This window comes from Nerophis lumbriciformis, linkage group LG10 (assembly GCF_033978685.3).
Source record: "Nerophis lumbriciformis linkage group LG10, RoL_Nlum_v2.1, whole genome shotgun sequence".
Taxonomy (NCBI): domain Eukaryota; kingdom Metazoa; phylum Chordata; class Actinopteri; order Syngnathiformes; family Syngnathidae; genus Nerophis; species Nerophis lumbriciformis.
The window spans coordinates 26,899,880-26,917,038 of NC_084557.2; the positions used below are offsets into that span (position 1 = coordinate 26,899,880).

At 40.2% G+C, this 17,159-nt stretch overlaps 1 protein-coding gene across 2 annotated transcripts in view; it reads right to left on the reverse strand.

Annotated features, from left to right (window-relative positions):
• Positions 1-17,159, reverse strand: part of man2a2 (mannosidase, alpha, class 2A, member 2) — a 50,915-nt gene that overhangs the window by 22,807 nt on the left and 10,949 nt on the right. For both annotated transcript variants that reach the window (XM_061969957.1, XM_061969956.1), the window contains exons 8-14: positions 16,717-16,903; positions 15,023-15,200; positions 14,530-14,732; positions 10,221-10,403; positions 9,919-10,033; positions 6,279-6,349; positions 6,028-6,193 (exon numbers count right to left, since the gene is read on the reverse strand). In XM_061969957.1, coding sequence (XP_061825941.1) covers positions 6,028-6,193; positions 6,279-6,349; positions 9,919-10,033; positions 10,221-10,403; positions 14,530-14,732; positions 15,023-15,200; positions 16,717-16,903 — 1,103 coding nt within the window. The remainder of the gene's footprint in view (positions 1-6,027; positions 6,194-6,278; positions 6,350-9,918; positions 10,034-10,220; positions 10,404-14,529; positions 14,733-15,022; positions 15,201-16,716; positions 16,904-17,159) is intronic.

The window sequence follows — 17,159 nt, forward strand, 5'->3', positions numbered from 1 at the left end:
CAGCCAGCCTATCAAAAGATAAACTTAAATAATTATGATAATAAATAATGCTGTTATCATCATTTTTTTATAACTGATAATCCATCATGTATTTCTAGGCTGAAGGAGCGATGGTTCATAGGCTGCACCAGGAGATGACCAGCCTGGTGAGAAGATTAATGGGAAGATTTCTCCCTGCCAGCCTTATTGCTAATGTGTCACTGAAGAACATCAAGTTCAAGGATGCCAGCCTACAGTTGCCAGACAGCAAACTCTTTCTTGAAGCAGCTGCACAAAGCCTCTTGGAGGACAACATGATTAACTTTCCTCCTCTGTCCCAATGATGATCAAGTAAACAATATGATTATTGTGTTATCCAAATCAGCTTACCTCCTATGAGCTAACTAACTGATATCCCATCATACAATGGCTGTAATTTTTTATCTGATCATGTGTCACAGGGCAGTGAGAGACTTCTTTGTAGCTGTGACCACAAAGATGATGACTGCATTCCCCCTCGACACCATCATCCTCCAAAACCTGACCGTGTTGGACCCAGAGTCACGGCATCAATTTTCCCCAAACTCAGGTGCGTCCCCTTTTTTAATTGATGGCGGTAGTTGTTTAATATTCAACTTCAGAATTTATAGAGGAAAAGACCAGAGAAAGCAATTACATCCCCAGCTCACTTGTGCTTAATTTGCTCATTTTCATTTGCAGTTATAGAGTTAGGGAAAAGTCTGCCGTAGCTGCGGTTGGACCTGGATAGCCTTAGGGAAGAAGTAGTGGAGTACCAAGTGCTTGGCAGGGAAGATCTTCCTCAGGAAGCAAGGATTGACAGGTTTTGGGCCATGCTGGGTAGAGATGGAAGATTCCAGACTCTGGTGCATTTGATGAAGGCACTTTTGTGCGTGCCACACAGCAATGCGTCATCAGAGAGGGTGTTCAGCATGGTTAGAAAGATAGTGACAGAGAATAGAACGAAGATGGACAACCCTTAACTCACTCCTATCCTGCTAATTAAATTTCACAGGTGCTGCCCATACCTATACTCCTTCACCTTGAAGGAGCATAGGTATGGGCCCTTGAAGGCTTCAAGGGCTGTGCTACTGGCTGCGAAGCATTGCACCTTCAAATACAACCACATGTAGAGGAGTGTTATGTGTGTATATGTGTAAATAAATGAACACTGAAATTCAAGTATTTATTTTTTTGTGTGTGTGTATATATATATATATATATATATATATATATATATATATATATATATATATATATACAGTGGGGCAAAAAAGTATTTAGTCAGCCACCAATTGTGCAAGTTCTCCCACTTAAAATGATGACATAGGTCTGTAATTTTCATCATAGGTACACTTCAACTGTGAAAGACAGAATGTGAAAAAAAAATCCAGGAATTCACATTGTAGGATTTTTAAAGAATTTATTTGTAGATTATGGTGGAAAATAAGTATTTGGTCAATAACAAAAATTCAACTCAATACTTTGTAATATAACCTTTGTTGGCAATAACAGAGGTCAAACGATTACTATAGGTCTTTACCAGGTTTGCACACACAGTAGCTGGTATTTTGGCCCATTCCTCCATGCAGATCTTCTCGAGAGCAGTGATGTTTTGGGGCTGTCGCCGAGCAACACGGACTTTCAACTCCCACCACAGATTTTCTATGGGGTTGAGGTCTGGAGACTGGCTAGGCCACTCCAAGACTTTCAAATGCTTCTTACGGAGCCACTCCTTCGTTGCCCGGGCGGTGTGTTTGGGATCATTGTCATGCTGGAAGACCCAGCCACGTTTCATCTTCAAAGCTCTCACTGATGGAAGGAGGTTTTGGCTCAAAATCTCACGATACATGGCCCCATTCATTCTTTCCTTAACACGGATCAGTCGGCCTGTCCCCTTGGCAGAAAAACAGCCCCAAAGCATAATGTTTCCACCCCCATGCTTCACAGTAGGTATGGTGTTCTTGGGATGCAACTCAGTATTCTTCCTCCTCCAAACACGACGAGTTGAGTTCATACCAAAAAGTTCTATTTTGGTTTCATCTGACCACATGACATTTTCCCAATCCTCTGCTGTATCATCCACGTGCTCTCTGGCAAACTTCAGACGGGCCTGGACATGCACTGGCTTAAGCAGGGGGACACGTCTGGCACTGCAGGATTTGATTCCCTGTCGGCGTAGTGTGTTACTGATGGTAACCTTTGTTACTTTGGTCCCAGCTCTCTGCAGGTCATTCACCAGGTCCCCCCGTGTGGTTCTGGGATTTTTGCTCACCGTTCTCATGATCATTTTGACCCCACGGGAGGAGATCTTGCGTGGAGCCCCAGATCGAGGGAGATTATCAGTGGTCTTGTATGTCTTCCATTTTCTGATAATTGCTCCCACAGTTGATTTTTTCACACCAAGCTGCTTGCCTATTGTAGATTCACTCTTCACAGTCTGGTGCAGGTCTACAATTCTTTTCCTGGTGTCCTTCGACAGCTCTTTGGTCTTGGCCATAGTGGAGTTTGGAGTCTGACTGTTTGAGGCTGTGGACAGGTGTCTTTTATACAGATAACGAGTTCAAACAGGTGCCATTAACACAGGTAACAAGTGGAGGACAGAATAGCTTCTTAAAGAAGAAGTTACAGGTCTGTGAGAGCCAGAGATTTTCCTTGTTTGAAGTGACCAAATATTTATTTTCCACCATAATTTACAAATAAATTCTTTAAAATTCCTACAATGTGAATTCCTGGATTTTTTTTCACATTCTGTCTCTCACAGTTGAAGTGTACCTATGATGAAAATTACAGACCTCTGTCATCATTTTAAGTGGGAGAACTTGCACAATCGGTGGCTGACTAAATACTTTTTTGCCCCACTGTATGTATATATATATATATATATATATATATATATATATATATATATATATATATATAGAGCTAGAGAGAGAGAGAGAGAGAGAGAGAGAGAGATAACACTTTGAAATGCACCAAACGGGACTTGTGTGTGTCTGTGGACGCATTGACAGTTAAAGAGGAACTGCAGTTTTGGGGGAATTTTACCTATTGTGCACAATCATTACTAAATACATGACTAATGGATTTTTTTAAAGCATTCCAAATATTAACTAAATTCGATCAAAAGTCAGCTTACAATGGAGCCTAAATTCTGCCTATAAAGCCCCAAAAAACACCTCCATTAGGGTTTTATACACAGTACATGATGTACGTATATATGTAATGTAGCAACAAGCACATTTATAATAACATTTATATTCACGTATTTTGAACATTTTAAGCATATGCAGCGCATTAATTAAAAAAATGCATCATAACTTTTGCCGTTTTTTTTCATCATCACTGATTTCTGCAGACTTAATGAGAGCCGACAAACATAATAAAACATTACTTATTGTACAATGTCTGCTGTCATTAGGATGCAGACTGCTGGGATGTTCATATATTCCCATTTAGATGAAAAATGTCTCATAATCCTTGCAAAGAAACGGGTGGTTGTGTAGGAAGAACAAGCGCTTTTCATGTCGTCCACTCCTGTGCAATGTGTGCTTTCAGGTATTTCTTGCACCTTTCTGATAAAGGAATTGCAGAACTATCACTATCTTCAACTTCAATCAATGCCACAATACTTACTAATGCTAATGTAATAGTTCTTTTGCATGCTCCACATATTGTGATTTAAAAAGCTGGGCTAAGATCCTCATAGAACATTTTTTAGAAATGTTTTGGCAACCCCAGTTGCAGATCATATTGATGCGTGCAGTGTGCAACATCAACCCTGAGAAAACAAAATGATCGTTTTGCATCGTTTCCCCAATAAAATGTTAAAGTATTAATTGATCTAAGTTTTCCGTTCAATATGAGGAGTAAAAGCCTTCACCAGAGCTCCTAGAATGGCCAGAGAAAAGTCTCTCACTTGTTTTGTAACAGGTGCACGCACCTTCACAAATCCATTCTGTCAGCCAATGTGCGATGGTATTAACATCATGTTTCTCTGACAGAAATTGCACCACAGGGAGACTGGTATGCCCTGTCAGAACACACTGATACAAGAATATATGGCCAGATGAGACATGGTCAGATGAGACATTTGGCCTTATCAGTTTTCTTACAACTGATCCAGTTGCATCAAAACATACTGTCTGGTGAGTTTTCTTTGTAAAGGTCACATGCATTCGTGTTTGACTCCAGTAGTGACAGAAAAACTTGTCCGGTTTAATGGCTGTGATGCTATCACTGCAAGGAATAAAAAGGATTTTTTGTCACCTAGATCTAAAATCATTCTTTTCTTGTTTTGCGTCGCACAGAGTGGTGAAATTGGGCAGATGAGTTGGCTCTGGATCTCCAGTTTATGAGCTTATGTGACTGTGATGCCCTTCAGACATTGGGTTGCATCCTGCGCTTGCACAGTTCTGTGGCTAACTGCAAAGGCAAATCTACAGATTAAAAAAAAATTGCCAATGTGTAGGGAGTCATCTTGGTTCGTGATGCAGCATTTGAAAACCATTGGGCTGTTAATTGCAGGCTTTCTGTCACATGTTAAATGGACGTGACCATGAAACTCCTTGCAGTAGCCTTTTATGTCAACGTAATTGCTGGTGATTGATGAATAGATTTTATCTCTTTTAAAATCAAATGTACAAGGACTCTTCACCACCCTCTAAATGTGCTCATTATAACATTGAGTCTAGGTGCCAAACTTCAAAATTGTCCAGTTACATTCATTCGTGTATTCTCGTCCATCTCTTCTATTTAGAGTGGTTTGGTCTTCTTGCCGGACGTTTATATTATGGCGCAGTGCTGTGTTTTTCTCTCGAAAATTCTTCATTTCATCTGAGATTCCTTATGTCATCACAAATCTCCCTTTTCAAGAAGATATTCTAAACTTTCTATATAAGATTGCAGACTTTACAAAAGGTAATACTCGGATTTTTTTTTTTTTTTTCATCATTATTTTCTGGGTATCGGTTTCCAGAGACTCGTTCAGTGGAGTGAAGTTTTGCCCCTTACATTGCATTGTTGCTTTGCAAACACTTCGAAAAACGGTTGACGCTGGTTCGCTTTTGAGCGGCTAGCAGCACTTACTGTATAACTTGTTTATGTCAACAAATCAGAACCTTACGTTGGACAGGGCTCAAGTTGGAGGTGTTAACAAAGTAACCATGTTTTTGTGATCACTCTGCGTGATTAGAGACGCTTTAAATCTGTCCAATCGGAGCTCCGGAAGGCTTCAGGTTGCTATGCAACCGCTTGCACTAGCCACCAACGGTGCTTCCAATTTGCTTGTTTCAACAAATCCGTTGGTCTGGGTTAAGGTCGGATGTCTCAGCTTGTACTATTACTACTACAACTACGGAATAATGAACGTTCAATAAAATGACAATTCTCAACAAAAATAATCTTATATCACGCCGTTGGTGGACAAGGGGAGCGACAGCCATTGATGCACGTTCATTCGCTTTATTAACTATCACTAAAAACATTCCACTAGCGCTACCGTCAACATTCTGTTTCCAGTCCACAGACTATCAATGTTGAGCTAAAAGAGCCAAAGAGCATTCCCCCGCTAATATCACGCTTCACTTAGCACCAGGTACCGCCTTTTAAAAAGGCACACACTCACGCACTCTTCTCTCATGTAACACCTCTCAACTGCAGACACCAGACATACAGTATATACGTTAAAAAAACATTAATTACTTCCCCTAGTAATTAAATGCATCTATTAAAGAACACTTCCGTGTTAGCACTTCAGTTACTTTTTGGGGAAAGTAACAAGTAACGTTAATTAATTATTTTAGTTTTCAGTAATTTTTCTAAAACTGGTCATTAGATTAGTGGATCAAATAAGACTCGTTTAGCCTGATTTAGCACATACTGTTATTGGACAGCGTTCTGACAGAATGAAAGTGAAGCAATGCTGCAAAGACATGACAGAGCACTGATTCTGCAGACCTGACGGACAGTAAAAGGCAGAGAGCATAGAAGGACTGCAATCAGTGAGATCTAAGAAAAGTGACCACGCACCTCAAACACCTCTCCACTCATTTGACTCGCTGAGCTCCATTGAGCGCTCAACTGCACAGGCACAGTCTGTCCGTCTTCAGTGAGGACCCTCACCTTGACTGTGTTGACCAACACGGTCACAGCACACAGTCGCTCTTGCTCGAATGGGTTGAACAGCACCAGGTACCTGACCGCGACAAGAAAAATGTATCAGATTTTGGGATAGAGATGTGGGGAAGGTAGTGTTACCGGGAATATGATGCAAGTCCTACCTTGGCCCTGCTGGGTCCAGCTCGATTAAAGTGCGCTCTGGTAAAGAGTCTTGAGTAGCGCGTCTATCATCCTAAAACAAAACAACACTTATTCGTCACCTGGACTGATTACCAGTCAATCACAAGACTGGTAAGCAACAACTATTTAGATCCAAACATATTTATGGTGCTCAATGAACCTCAAATTCATGTTTTTGAACCGTTAGTGAATGCTGGAATACCTAGGAAAAAAGCCTACAACCCAACACAGAAAGACCAAAACCCAGATTTAAGCCTTAAACTATTTAGGATCAGATTTATTGACCAGGTATGTTTAACACACAAGGGATTTGCCTCAGTAGACTGTGCTCTCTTTGTACAATGGAAACGGTAAATATCAACAATTAACTAAAATATGAACAAGTACTTAAATGACAAATATGTGAAGACTAATAACATAATAGTGCAGTGGTGAATAGAGCAAGAGGATGATGAAAGGAACATGAGGTACTACATTTACAGCGACAAATTAGTTCCAGGGTTATTTCAGAGCAACAGGTCTGACAATGTGACTGTTTAGCGTTCATCAGAGGGATAGCCTGAAGGATGAAACTGTTTCCTATGACTAGTTGTTTTGACGTACAGTGATTTGCAATGCCTGCCGGAGGGGAGGAGTTTGAACAGTTTGTGACCAGGGCATGAGGCGTCTGCTGTGATGCTACCTGCCCGTATCATGACAATGGACGGGTGGGGGGGCAGGTCGAAAGCAATGACCTTTTCTGCAGTCCTGATTGTCCGTTGCAGTCTGTCTGTCCAGCTTGGTTGCAGATCCAAACCAGACAGTGATGGAGGTGCACAGAACAGACTGAATGATGGAGGTGTAAAACATGATAAGCAGTTCCCGGGGCAGGTGGAATGCTGTGCCTTGTTTCTGATTGGCTGTGGGGCACCGGTACTGATTGTCCTGGTACTGGAAGTTATGCTCCCCAGCCTTACCTGCTGCTTCCTGTCAGTCAGGAACTTAGTGATTCACTGACAGGTGGAGGCCGGCACTGTGAGCTGGGTGGGTTTACGGTGAAGAATATGATGGTGTTAAATGATGGTGTTAAATGCAGAGCTGAAGTCCACGAACAGGATTCTAGCGTAGGTCCGTGGGGAGTCGAGGTATTGTAGGATGTGGTTCAGCCCCATGTTGACTGCATCCTTGGGCCCTTCTCCCCAATGGCTCAGTTTCGATGACAGTTCTCGGAAGAGTCCTGGTGGTTCCAAACTTCTTCCATTTACGAATGATGGAGGCCAGTGTGCTAATTGGGATCTTCAAGGCAGCAGATATTTTTCTGTGACCTTTCCCAAATATGTGCCTCAAGACAATCCTGTCTTGGAGGTTTACAGGCACTTCCCTTGACTTAATTCCTGGTTTGTGCTCTGCCATGCACTGTCAAGTGTATATAGGAGAGAGAATTGTGCCTTTCCAAATCATGTCCAACCAACCAACAAATTAAGCTGTACAAACATCTCAAGGAGGATCAGTTGAAACAGGATGCTCCTGAGCTCACTTTTGAGCATTATGGCAAAGGCTGTGAATTAGGGCTGGGCGATGTATCGATATGTACGATGTATCGCGGGTTTGTCTCTGTGCGATATAGAAAATGACCATCATGATATTCGAGTATGCGTTCTCACACAGTTGCTTTCAGCTGCGGGCATTAAACTATATGCTCTACTCGCTCTTTCCTGTCTCTCCTTCTCACATACAGCAAGCGCACTTTCTTACACACGTCACATACTGTCACGTCATACGTCACATACGTATACGCCCTCGCTGAGCGGAGAGGTAGCAGCGTGGGTAACGTTAGCTGTGATGCTAGCGGTAATACGAGCGAAAGAAGGTGCGAATCTGGTAACAAATTAAGGAATGATTAATTCCCCCAAAAAACAGCAGGGGGTCCATCGTCTGGCGGTGGTTTGACTTCAAGTGGGAATATGTCGAACAGACAACCGTAATTTGTCAAGTGTGGGGCGAAAGCGTTGCTATAAAAAGTAGCATCATTTGAAAAGTCAACTGTTAAAGTTAAAGTACCAATGATTGTCACACACACACTAGCTAGAAGATGAACAGTGCTTACTCTGCACGTCAACATATCCGTTCGGTGCCACATGCCCACACCATCAAAATACCGAGGCAAACATTTCCAGATCAACACCGTATGAAAAAAATAGTAATTTTTTTAGTTGTGATTTCCTTCTCTGCATGAAAGTTTAAAACGAGCATATATTAATGCAGTATGAAGAAGAATGTTTTAATGTAGACACATAGAATCATCATACTGCTGTGATTATATGCATCAAGTGTTCATTCAAGGCTAAGGCAAAATATCGAGATATATATTGTGTATCGCGATATGGCCTTAAAATATCGCAATATTAAAAAAAGGCCATATCGCCCAGCCCTACTGTGAATACTTATGTACAGTACATGTGAATTATTAGTTGTTTTTTTTATATACATTTGCAAAAAATTCTACAAAAAAACAAAAAAAATAGTTTTCAGATTATTGACATAGCATATTGTGTGTAAAATTTCAAAGACACAAATGAATGAATTCTTTTTGGATTAAGAGTGTAACATAACAAAATGTGGAAAAGGGAAGCGCTCTAAATACTTTCCAGATGCACTGTATGATGTCAAAGGTTCAGTGTGTTTGTCAAGATTTTCTGATGTAACTTCAAAGACACTCCAATCAGTACACTCAAAGCAGACCTGTAGCTTTGATTCATTTGACTCTCTCTTTATAGTCCTTACTACAGGCTTAGCAGTTTGTAAAACTTCTACGGCGTGTACATCGGGATGAGGTGAATTAGACGGTGATCAGAACTTCTACGGCGTGTAAATCGGGATGAGGTGAATTATACGGTGATCAGAGAGTCCTAAAGCTGCATGGGGAACAGAGCGATGAGTCCTTTGTTTCTGTGTAGCTGTGGTCAAGTGTGGTAGCTCCTCTGGTGGGGCATCTAATATGCTGTCTGTATTTGGGGGGTTTGTGGGTTAAATTTGCTATGTTAAAATCCCCCAGAAAGATGAGCAGGGAGTCAGGATGTTTTTTCTCCACGTCTATAATATATAACGCTTCTGTTATAGAGGCCTGAAGTGGAATGTAAACACCAACCACAGTGAATAAATCGATTTACAGATTGTAAGAAAAAACTCTCCAGATGTGGGCTCCTTGTCTGCTTTAACACCTTTGTTTATGTAAAAGCCTATTTCAGCATGCCTCATTTTTCCAGAGAGCTCTTACGCAGCCAGCTCTGAGGAGCTGAAAGTACGTTAGGTGTAGTGAGCTATTCGGGATGTGTTCACTGTGCCAGGTTTCATTAAATCACAGGGCGGCGTATCTTCAAAAATCTGTGTTTTTCTTGTTTAAGAGCAGCAATTTGTTAATTTTATTAGCCAGGGAGAGGACATTCACCAGGTCAACGGGTGGAAGCGTCACTTTCTGGTTTAATGGGAACTAGTGAAAAGAGTTCAACAGAGATCTGTACAATGTTTAATAGTTTCTCTCTGGTAAAATCGCAAAACTGCAAAAATAAAGAAAAACGCAACAACCACGAGAGAGCGCAGAGTGGCAAAACATTTCTAGTAGTGTCAGGGGGTTCTTCTTACCGTCTCCAGGAAAGGCTCTGTCTGGTAGAAGCGATAAAACTCTTTGTTCTTCATTACCAGGAAATGAGCAGCATTGATGATTACTCTTTTCAGGCCAATGAGTGACCGCAGCAATCTATGGTAGGAGGACAGCAGACAATCAATGGCTCAGCAAGCAGTCACAGCATACGTCTTATTATTTTACTCCAGTTCATCACACTAGTAAATTGATGCCAAACAGACAGAAGGTAAAATTATACTGTAAAATAAATTAGTAATCTATCAAAGTCACTGTTATTTCTTGCTCGCGTGCACATCCTTACCTAGTGCCATAGTCAATGACAACATTCTCCTTCGCAGTGCCAGTGATGGCATCATGATGCTGGAAGAGCCCCACAGAACGCCTGGCATCCACAAGCAGAGCGTAATCCGAGACTGGGTAGCGTCCCTCCATGGACATGTGGCGAGCATTGGCAACCGCCAAGCTGTAAAGGATCTCTGCACCCCTAAATATGGATGTATATCGTTAAGATTTTATCGATACCAATATCGATATCGGTATACATCGATAGTCTTACCGGTATTTTTAGGTAAGCGGTTCCTGTTTGGGTTGGTCCAAGCAGACCGCTAAAATTCTGAACTAATGATACTGCTATTGGTAGTTTTTTTGTCCAGTTGACCATTGTAATTATGACAAGCGTGTGCGCTGTCACTTTCCTTCAGGTGCCGCTGCATAGCATAAAAAAAGACACGGCGGGACAGCCAATTAAAGTTTAACTTTTAATGCCTTACTACCGGTTACGCGTTAGTGAACAATCATAGATTTACGTGTCAACGGAATCGCGGATGGAATCAATGTTTGCTAAAAACAAAATCTAAATGCGGAAAGTCACGGACATTGCTGTATTGTGATTGAGATGCGGTCATTGAGAGGAAAAGGGAAAATAGTGTTTACCGTGCACTTGACAAACTCACCTCCATGGAGCCGTGCCAACCAGGAGCCGGCTCTCTATACACGACAGCCCTGCATGGTGCACTATTCTCGGGCCATCTTTATGTGCCTGCCCCCGGGACACATTGCCACCTCAAACTACCAAACTAACTAATATACAGAGCCAAACATTTCCCAAATGACTTCTATGTGTTAGGTAGGTGATATGTTTCTTTTGCAAATATGATGAGTACTTGCCACCATAAAGCTGTGTGGAAAAACACCTGCTCTTACTGCAGTCAGTTGTGGACGCGACTACCGATCTAACAGCTTCATCGGTAAGTTAATGATAACTTGTAAATTTCTAACACTATAGTTAGACCACCAGTGTTGAAATAATAACTGATGCATCTTTGTGTGTGCTTTATTTTACTTGGAGACATGTGAACTCAAATGTTTTGGTACATTGTTATTGTGCTTTTTCTTATTTAATATTTTTATTTTTATTTTTTCCCACTTAGAATGTTAATACAATTTTGAACTCATTCCTACTTAATTTGTTTTTAGTACAGATGATATAAAACTGGCAGGTTAAAAACAATGTAAAAAAATTTGATATTAATGGAGATCTGATTTGTTTTGTTTTTTTGCCATTATCGCCCATCCCGAGGATGTGATAATCAGCTTGGAATAGTCACAAATAAGGAAGCAACGCAACACAAATGTTTACAACACCAACATTTCCTTCTCAAAAGACCCTCAAAGTCCAGTGTCCAGCAATCCACAGGCCAATAATAAGGAACAAACTAATCCATAAAGTTGCTAAGAAGCAAGATAGCATCCGCTGACAGGCAACGTCACTCCATCGTACCGCATTTGTGTGGCATCAAAACACACCTTGCTTAACTGCACACCCACTTAATATGCTAATTGATTGTATTGATTTATTTGATATGATACAAATGATATGATATGATATACAGTACCATGTAAAAAGTTTGTGCTCTGCCTACATAAATATTATTTCCAGCTGAGTGTAATTGTAATGAATAGAAAAACAGTGATGGATCTGTGTGGTGTTTACAAGATGATATAACAGCATTGCACCTTGCACTACAAACATATTTGACTTGTTTAGGACTTAAAAAAGGCAGCACGGTGAAGCAGCGGTTAGTGCTTGTGCCTCACAATAAGAAGGTCCTGGTCCTCAATTCCCCGACTCGAGGTCTTTCTATGTGGAGTTTTCATGTCCTCCTCAAGACTGCGTGGGTTCCCAAAGACATGCACCTGGGAATAGGTTGAATAAAACACAAACAATTGGCCCTAGTGTGTGTATGTGAGTGTGATTGGTTGTCTGTCTATCTGTGTTGGCCTTGAGATGATGTGGCGACTTGTCCAGGGAGTACCCTGCCTTCCGCCCAAGTTCAGCTGGGACCCAAAAGGGACAAGCGGTAGAAAATGGATGGATGTATGGAAGACTTAAAAAGCAGGGGTTGATAAAAAGACTTCCCTGCTGTGAGATGTAAAATAATGTTAACCTCTGTGCCAATAATAAATGTAATAAAAATGCATGTTTTAATCTCTTTAGTTATAGCAATTACATATAGTACAGATAAGAGTACCGATAAATACCAGTATCGATAAAAAAATATTGATAACTGTATCGTATCAATTAAATTATAACTATATACATCACTACTTATCGGTACATTATGTAATTTGCATAAAAGATGTGAAAAATGTATTTTATATATTACAATGTTTATTAGCACAAGAGGTTGTGCACCTGCAACATCATGATATAACACCTCACAGCAGGGAAATAATTATCAACACCAACACCAGTCTTATCAAGTCAACTATGTGTGCATGTGCAATGTGCAATTTAGTTGTTATGTCATAATCTTATAAAGACCACACATATCCATCACTGTGTTTCTATTCATTACAATTATACTTAGCATATACCTCCATTAATTTTGTACCGCTTGTCTCTATAATAAAATTTAAAATTAGTAATTAAATAATAAAGTAAAATTATATCAATGTGTTCATGTTCAGTCACAAACCTTTAACATGGTATATCATATTAAATATATAATGAACACTGAGCATGTAAGGTGGGTGTGCATTTTGTAATAGCAATTTTTATTTGTGTGTGACTTTGGGGACGAGGTAGAAGTATTGTTATGTTACAAACTTTTGTGTGGTGTTGCTTTCTTAATTGTGATTATTCCAAACTGATTATCCTCTACCCGTGCATTTGAAACGAATGTGAAGTGAAAGTGAAGTGAATTACATTTACGTAGCGCTTTTTCTCTAAAGACTTAAAGCGCTTTACATAGTGAAACCCATTATCTATATCTTTTAAGCTACAAAAATTATACCAGTGTGGGTGGCACTGGGAGCAGGTGGGTAAAGTATCTTGCCCAAAGACACAACGGCAGTGACTTGGATGGCGGAAGCGGAAATCCATCCTGGAAGCCTCAAGTTGCTGCCACGCTGCCCCCCAAATTGTGACAGTATGTCATAATAACGACGGTCACTTGGATATATAAAAAAAATACCAATTGCAGTGTCATTAGTCCAGAATCATAACAGTCTTCCTGGACCAACCCAAATAGGAATGTGCACCAAAAAATACCGGTTTGTGAGCACAGTGGTGTAAAAAAACAAAATCGATTAAGAATCGCGGTTAATTAGAAAATCTATTTTAACGTGACAAGCGGTAGAAAATGGATGGATGGATTTTAAAAAATGTATCTTTTTTTTTCTTCTTTAACTCTGTCCTGTCCTGCCACTCAGGCAAATAATATTGGTAATGTAGGTGCCCATATCTGCTGTAAAGATTTACTTTAGAAAATGGAAGCGTAGGATTTTTCTATTGTTGCCTTATTTGTATTTGACTTTATTAAATGCTTTGGTATGATTTTTTTTTCAAGTTTTCTTTTAAGTAATCATAGAACTGCCACCCAATGTTACTAAAAAGTATTGCTTTTTAATCAAGAATCGATTTTGAATTCAGAATCGATTTTGAATCGAATAGTCACCCCCAAGAATCGAATCCACCCGATTCGTGTGCTGCCCAAATATTCACAGCCCTAGTACATACTGTACCTACATTTATAATGTGAATTCAACTCAATATCTGACTCCTTCCTGTCTGACTAGCAGTCAACCAGCCAACTGTGTCTTTCTGTGTAAAAGAGCAAATACACTTCCTGACTCACCTCACATGAATGTCATTTGGAATAGAAGTGTGAATCAATAAAATCTAGACGAAAGAAGATGATCACAACTGAAGGGATTAAACTACCGGAGGGCAACATGATAAAATAAGATAAGATAAGATAAGGGCATCTACAAACACCTGGGGATTCCACAAGCAAATGGTTAACATGAGGAGCCTGGCTAGGCAAGAAATCTTTTCTTTACATATTATAACCAAACAGTTGGTGGATTGAACATTAGAAAACATCTGGGTTATACGATCTACCAGTGTATGTACTGCATGTATGTATTATGCAAGAATGTATGTATGTATGAACCTCTGTCTAACCAAAGAAATATGAATGCCACACCTACAGGTTGTTTGCATTTCACACAAAGAAAGCTAAAGTTCCTGTTGGAAAGCCAACTACCACACACAGCAGACTATGTGAGTGACAGTAATGAGTGAAGTGTGCATAAAGCTGCCCTACCTGAGGTGGGACTCAATAACACGGTCCAAACTCTTATAAAAGGGGCGGGATGTAAAATAGCCAGTCCAGTAATGGTCTTCACGGTCCGCATAGGCAAAGAAATCTCCACTAAGCACTGGGAAGTCTGCAGGTCGTGATCCATGCGCCAACCCATATGATTTGTAGAGCGCACTAAAGTAGTCTGTGAGAGTACCAAACTGAGCCTGGAGGAGCAGGCAGAAATGAAATTAAAGTTAAAACAAAGGAAAATACCTTAAGCAGTCACAGAATAGAATAAAAGGAAAATGAGTATGGATAAAAAAAAATTATCCTTGCATAGGATGGAGCACAAAACTTTGACAGATTATTTGTTCCCTCAGTGAACCTACAGTAATACTTCTGCATGATCAGATTACCCACCAAAAAAGATTGCACGCACAAATATTCAGCTAAAGTTAGGAAGCATGCAAAATAATAAATATATATAAATGTCGGCGACAATTCAACTTCTCACCTTGACGTGCATCTCAGTGTGAGAATTCATGTAGTCAAAGAGGTTTTGATAGTTGGTGTACTGCTGGTCCCACTCCAAGGCCTTGTCGTAGCGGAAGTCATCCCCCAGGGGGATGAGAAGCACCTTGCTTCGGAAAAGTTTGGACTTTTTCCGATATTGATCGAGGATTAGTTGTGCCCTGGATTAGAGAAAAACTAATTCAAGCAGATGCCATGCCCAGCATTCAACAACAGCTTTTTAGGAAATAACTATAACCTTGAAAGAGCAAGATAACAATAGGTAGCACCTGTTTTAATACGGTGGTACCTCGGTTTTAGAGGTACCACCTCTAGTCTGAAGTGAACTCCTGAAATTATAAAACTTTTGAAAGATATTGTAATTTATTAAGCTGCGTGTACTCTAAAAATCTATCCATGTCTGCTAAAATCTGCTTAATATAAATCTGTATTCACCCTGTACGCTCTCTTTCTGCCTGCTATCCTTAGTGAAAGTAAAAACTTGGATAATGGGCATGTGTTAATGCAGACCGCAACAGTCCGGGAAATTAACATAATCCATTTTTCTCTGAAATGAAGCATTTCTTACCTTTGATTTAGATAATAAAGGTCACATTAACTAAAATGTTGAATGCGCTTTGATATTCAAAGTAGTAGGGGTGTAGCGGTACGTGTATTTGTATTGAACCGTTTCGGTACAGGGGTTCCGGTTCGGTTCAGAGGTGTACCGAACGAGCTTCCACACGGACATATCAAGTAGCGTAACGCACGTTGTGTAAACAATGCACACCAAGGCACAACACACGGCATGCTAGCAGCTAACGGGCTACGATAGACTGACCATACGTCCTCTTTTCACCGGACATGTCCTCTTTTGCGGAGCTGTCAGGGCGGAGTTTCTTAAATGTCTCAAATGTCCGGCATTTTGAGTTAGGGTTGCGTGTATTTTCAATGTACGTTCAGGGTTCAGAAGGGGTTAAAAACAAAACAAATTGTGCGCGCAGCAGCATTCGTGAGGGAGGGGCAGAGACAGAGAGAGCGAGAGAGTTATGATACAAGCGCATGCGTCGCCAGACTCTGCTTTTTATCCATAGATTTATCAGATTTAATTTTTTATTATCTATAGCAGGGGTGTCAAAAGTCTGCCCCGGAGGCCTTTTGTGGCCCACAGCTAATGTTTTAAAGGCCCACGGCACATTCTAAAAATTATATTAAAATAAACAAAAACATAACAAAAGTGAAATAAAAAAGCTTAAAGGTTAAATGTAATTTAGACAAATTTGCAATGTGGACTAATAAAACAAAGCTGTTTTTTTTTTCTTTCAAACTGTCATTGCTCAAAACCTAATATTGAATCAAAATCAATGTTATTATGAATTATTGAGCTATCCAAGGTTCCGATTACTTCACATCAAATATTCCACTAAGAAAAATATTTTTGGTGGAAGATTTTGCAAATTTGGTAAATAAATAACCCAAAAATGTATATTTTGCTGTGTTCTTACTGTACCGAAAATGAACCGAACAGTGACCTCTAAACCGAGGTACGTACCGAACCGAATTTTTTGTGTACCGTTACACCCCTACAAAGTAGGCAAAACAAATATATTATCAAACAAGGCAAATGTCATAAAACAAACAATTATTTTGTTCCTTAATCATCAATCCCCCATGTTGTATTTTTTTCTAGCATCTTACCGTTCTGCTAAATTTGCTTCCACCACAGCTTTAGGTGGGATTTTCCATGGACAATTGATCCGTCCTCCTGGTAGCCTCTTGAAGTCAAACTGGCAGCAGATCTTTGGGTCAGGCCCGCAGGTATGAGGGACGTCATAGCTGTAGAAGGGCATCATGTGGCAAAATATGTCTGAACTGGATCCAGTGTCTGTAAACATGGTACACATTAAGAGATTAGCTAGGCAGAAGAGTACAAAAACCTCCCAAGCAGAAGCAAAAGGTTTGTGACAAGCACATATTAAACAGATTACCAGGATTACATTTTACCTAATATTTTTGTGGACCTTAACAAAATTTTGTTTTAGGCAGCATTTCAGCCTTTAATTATTACTTGCGTAAAACACGCTAGGGGCTAATTGATCTATTGCAGCCAAGTGAGTGTTGTAATGCAGTCGTCCCTCACC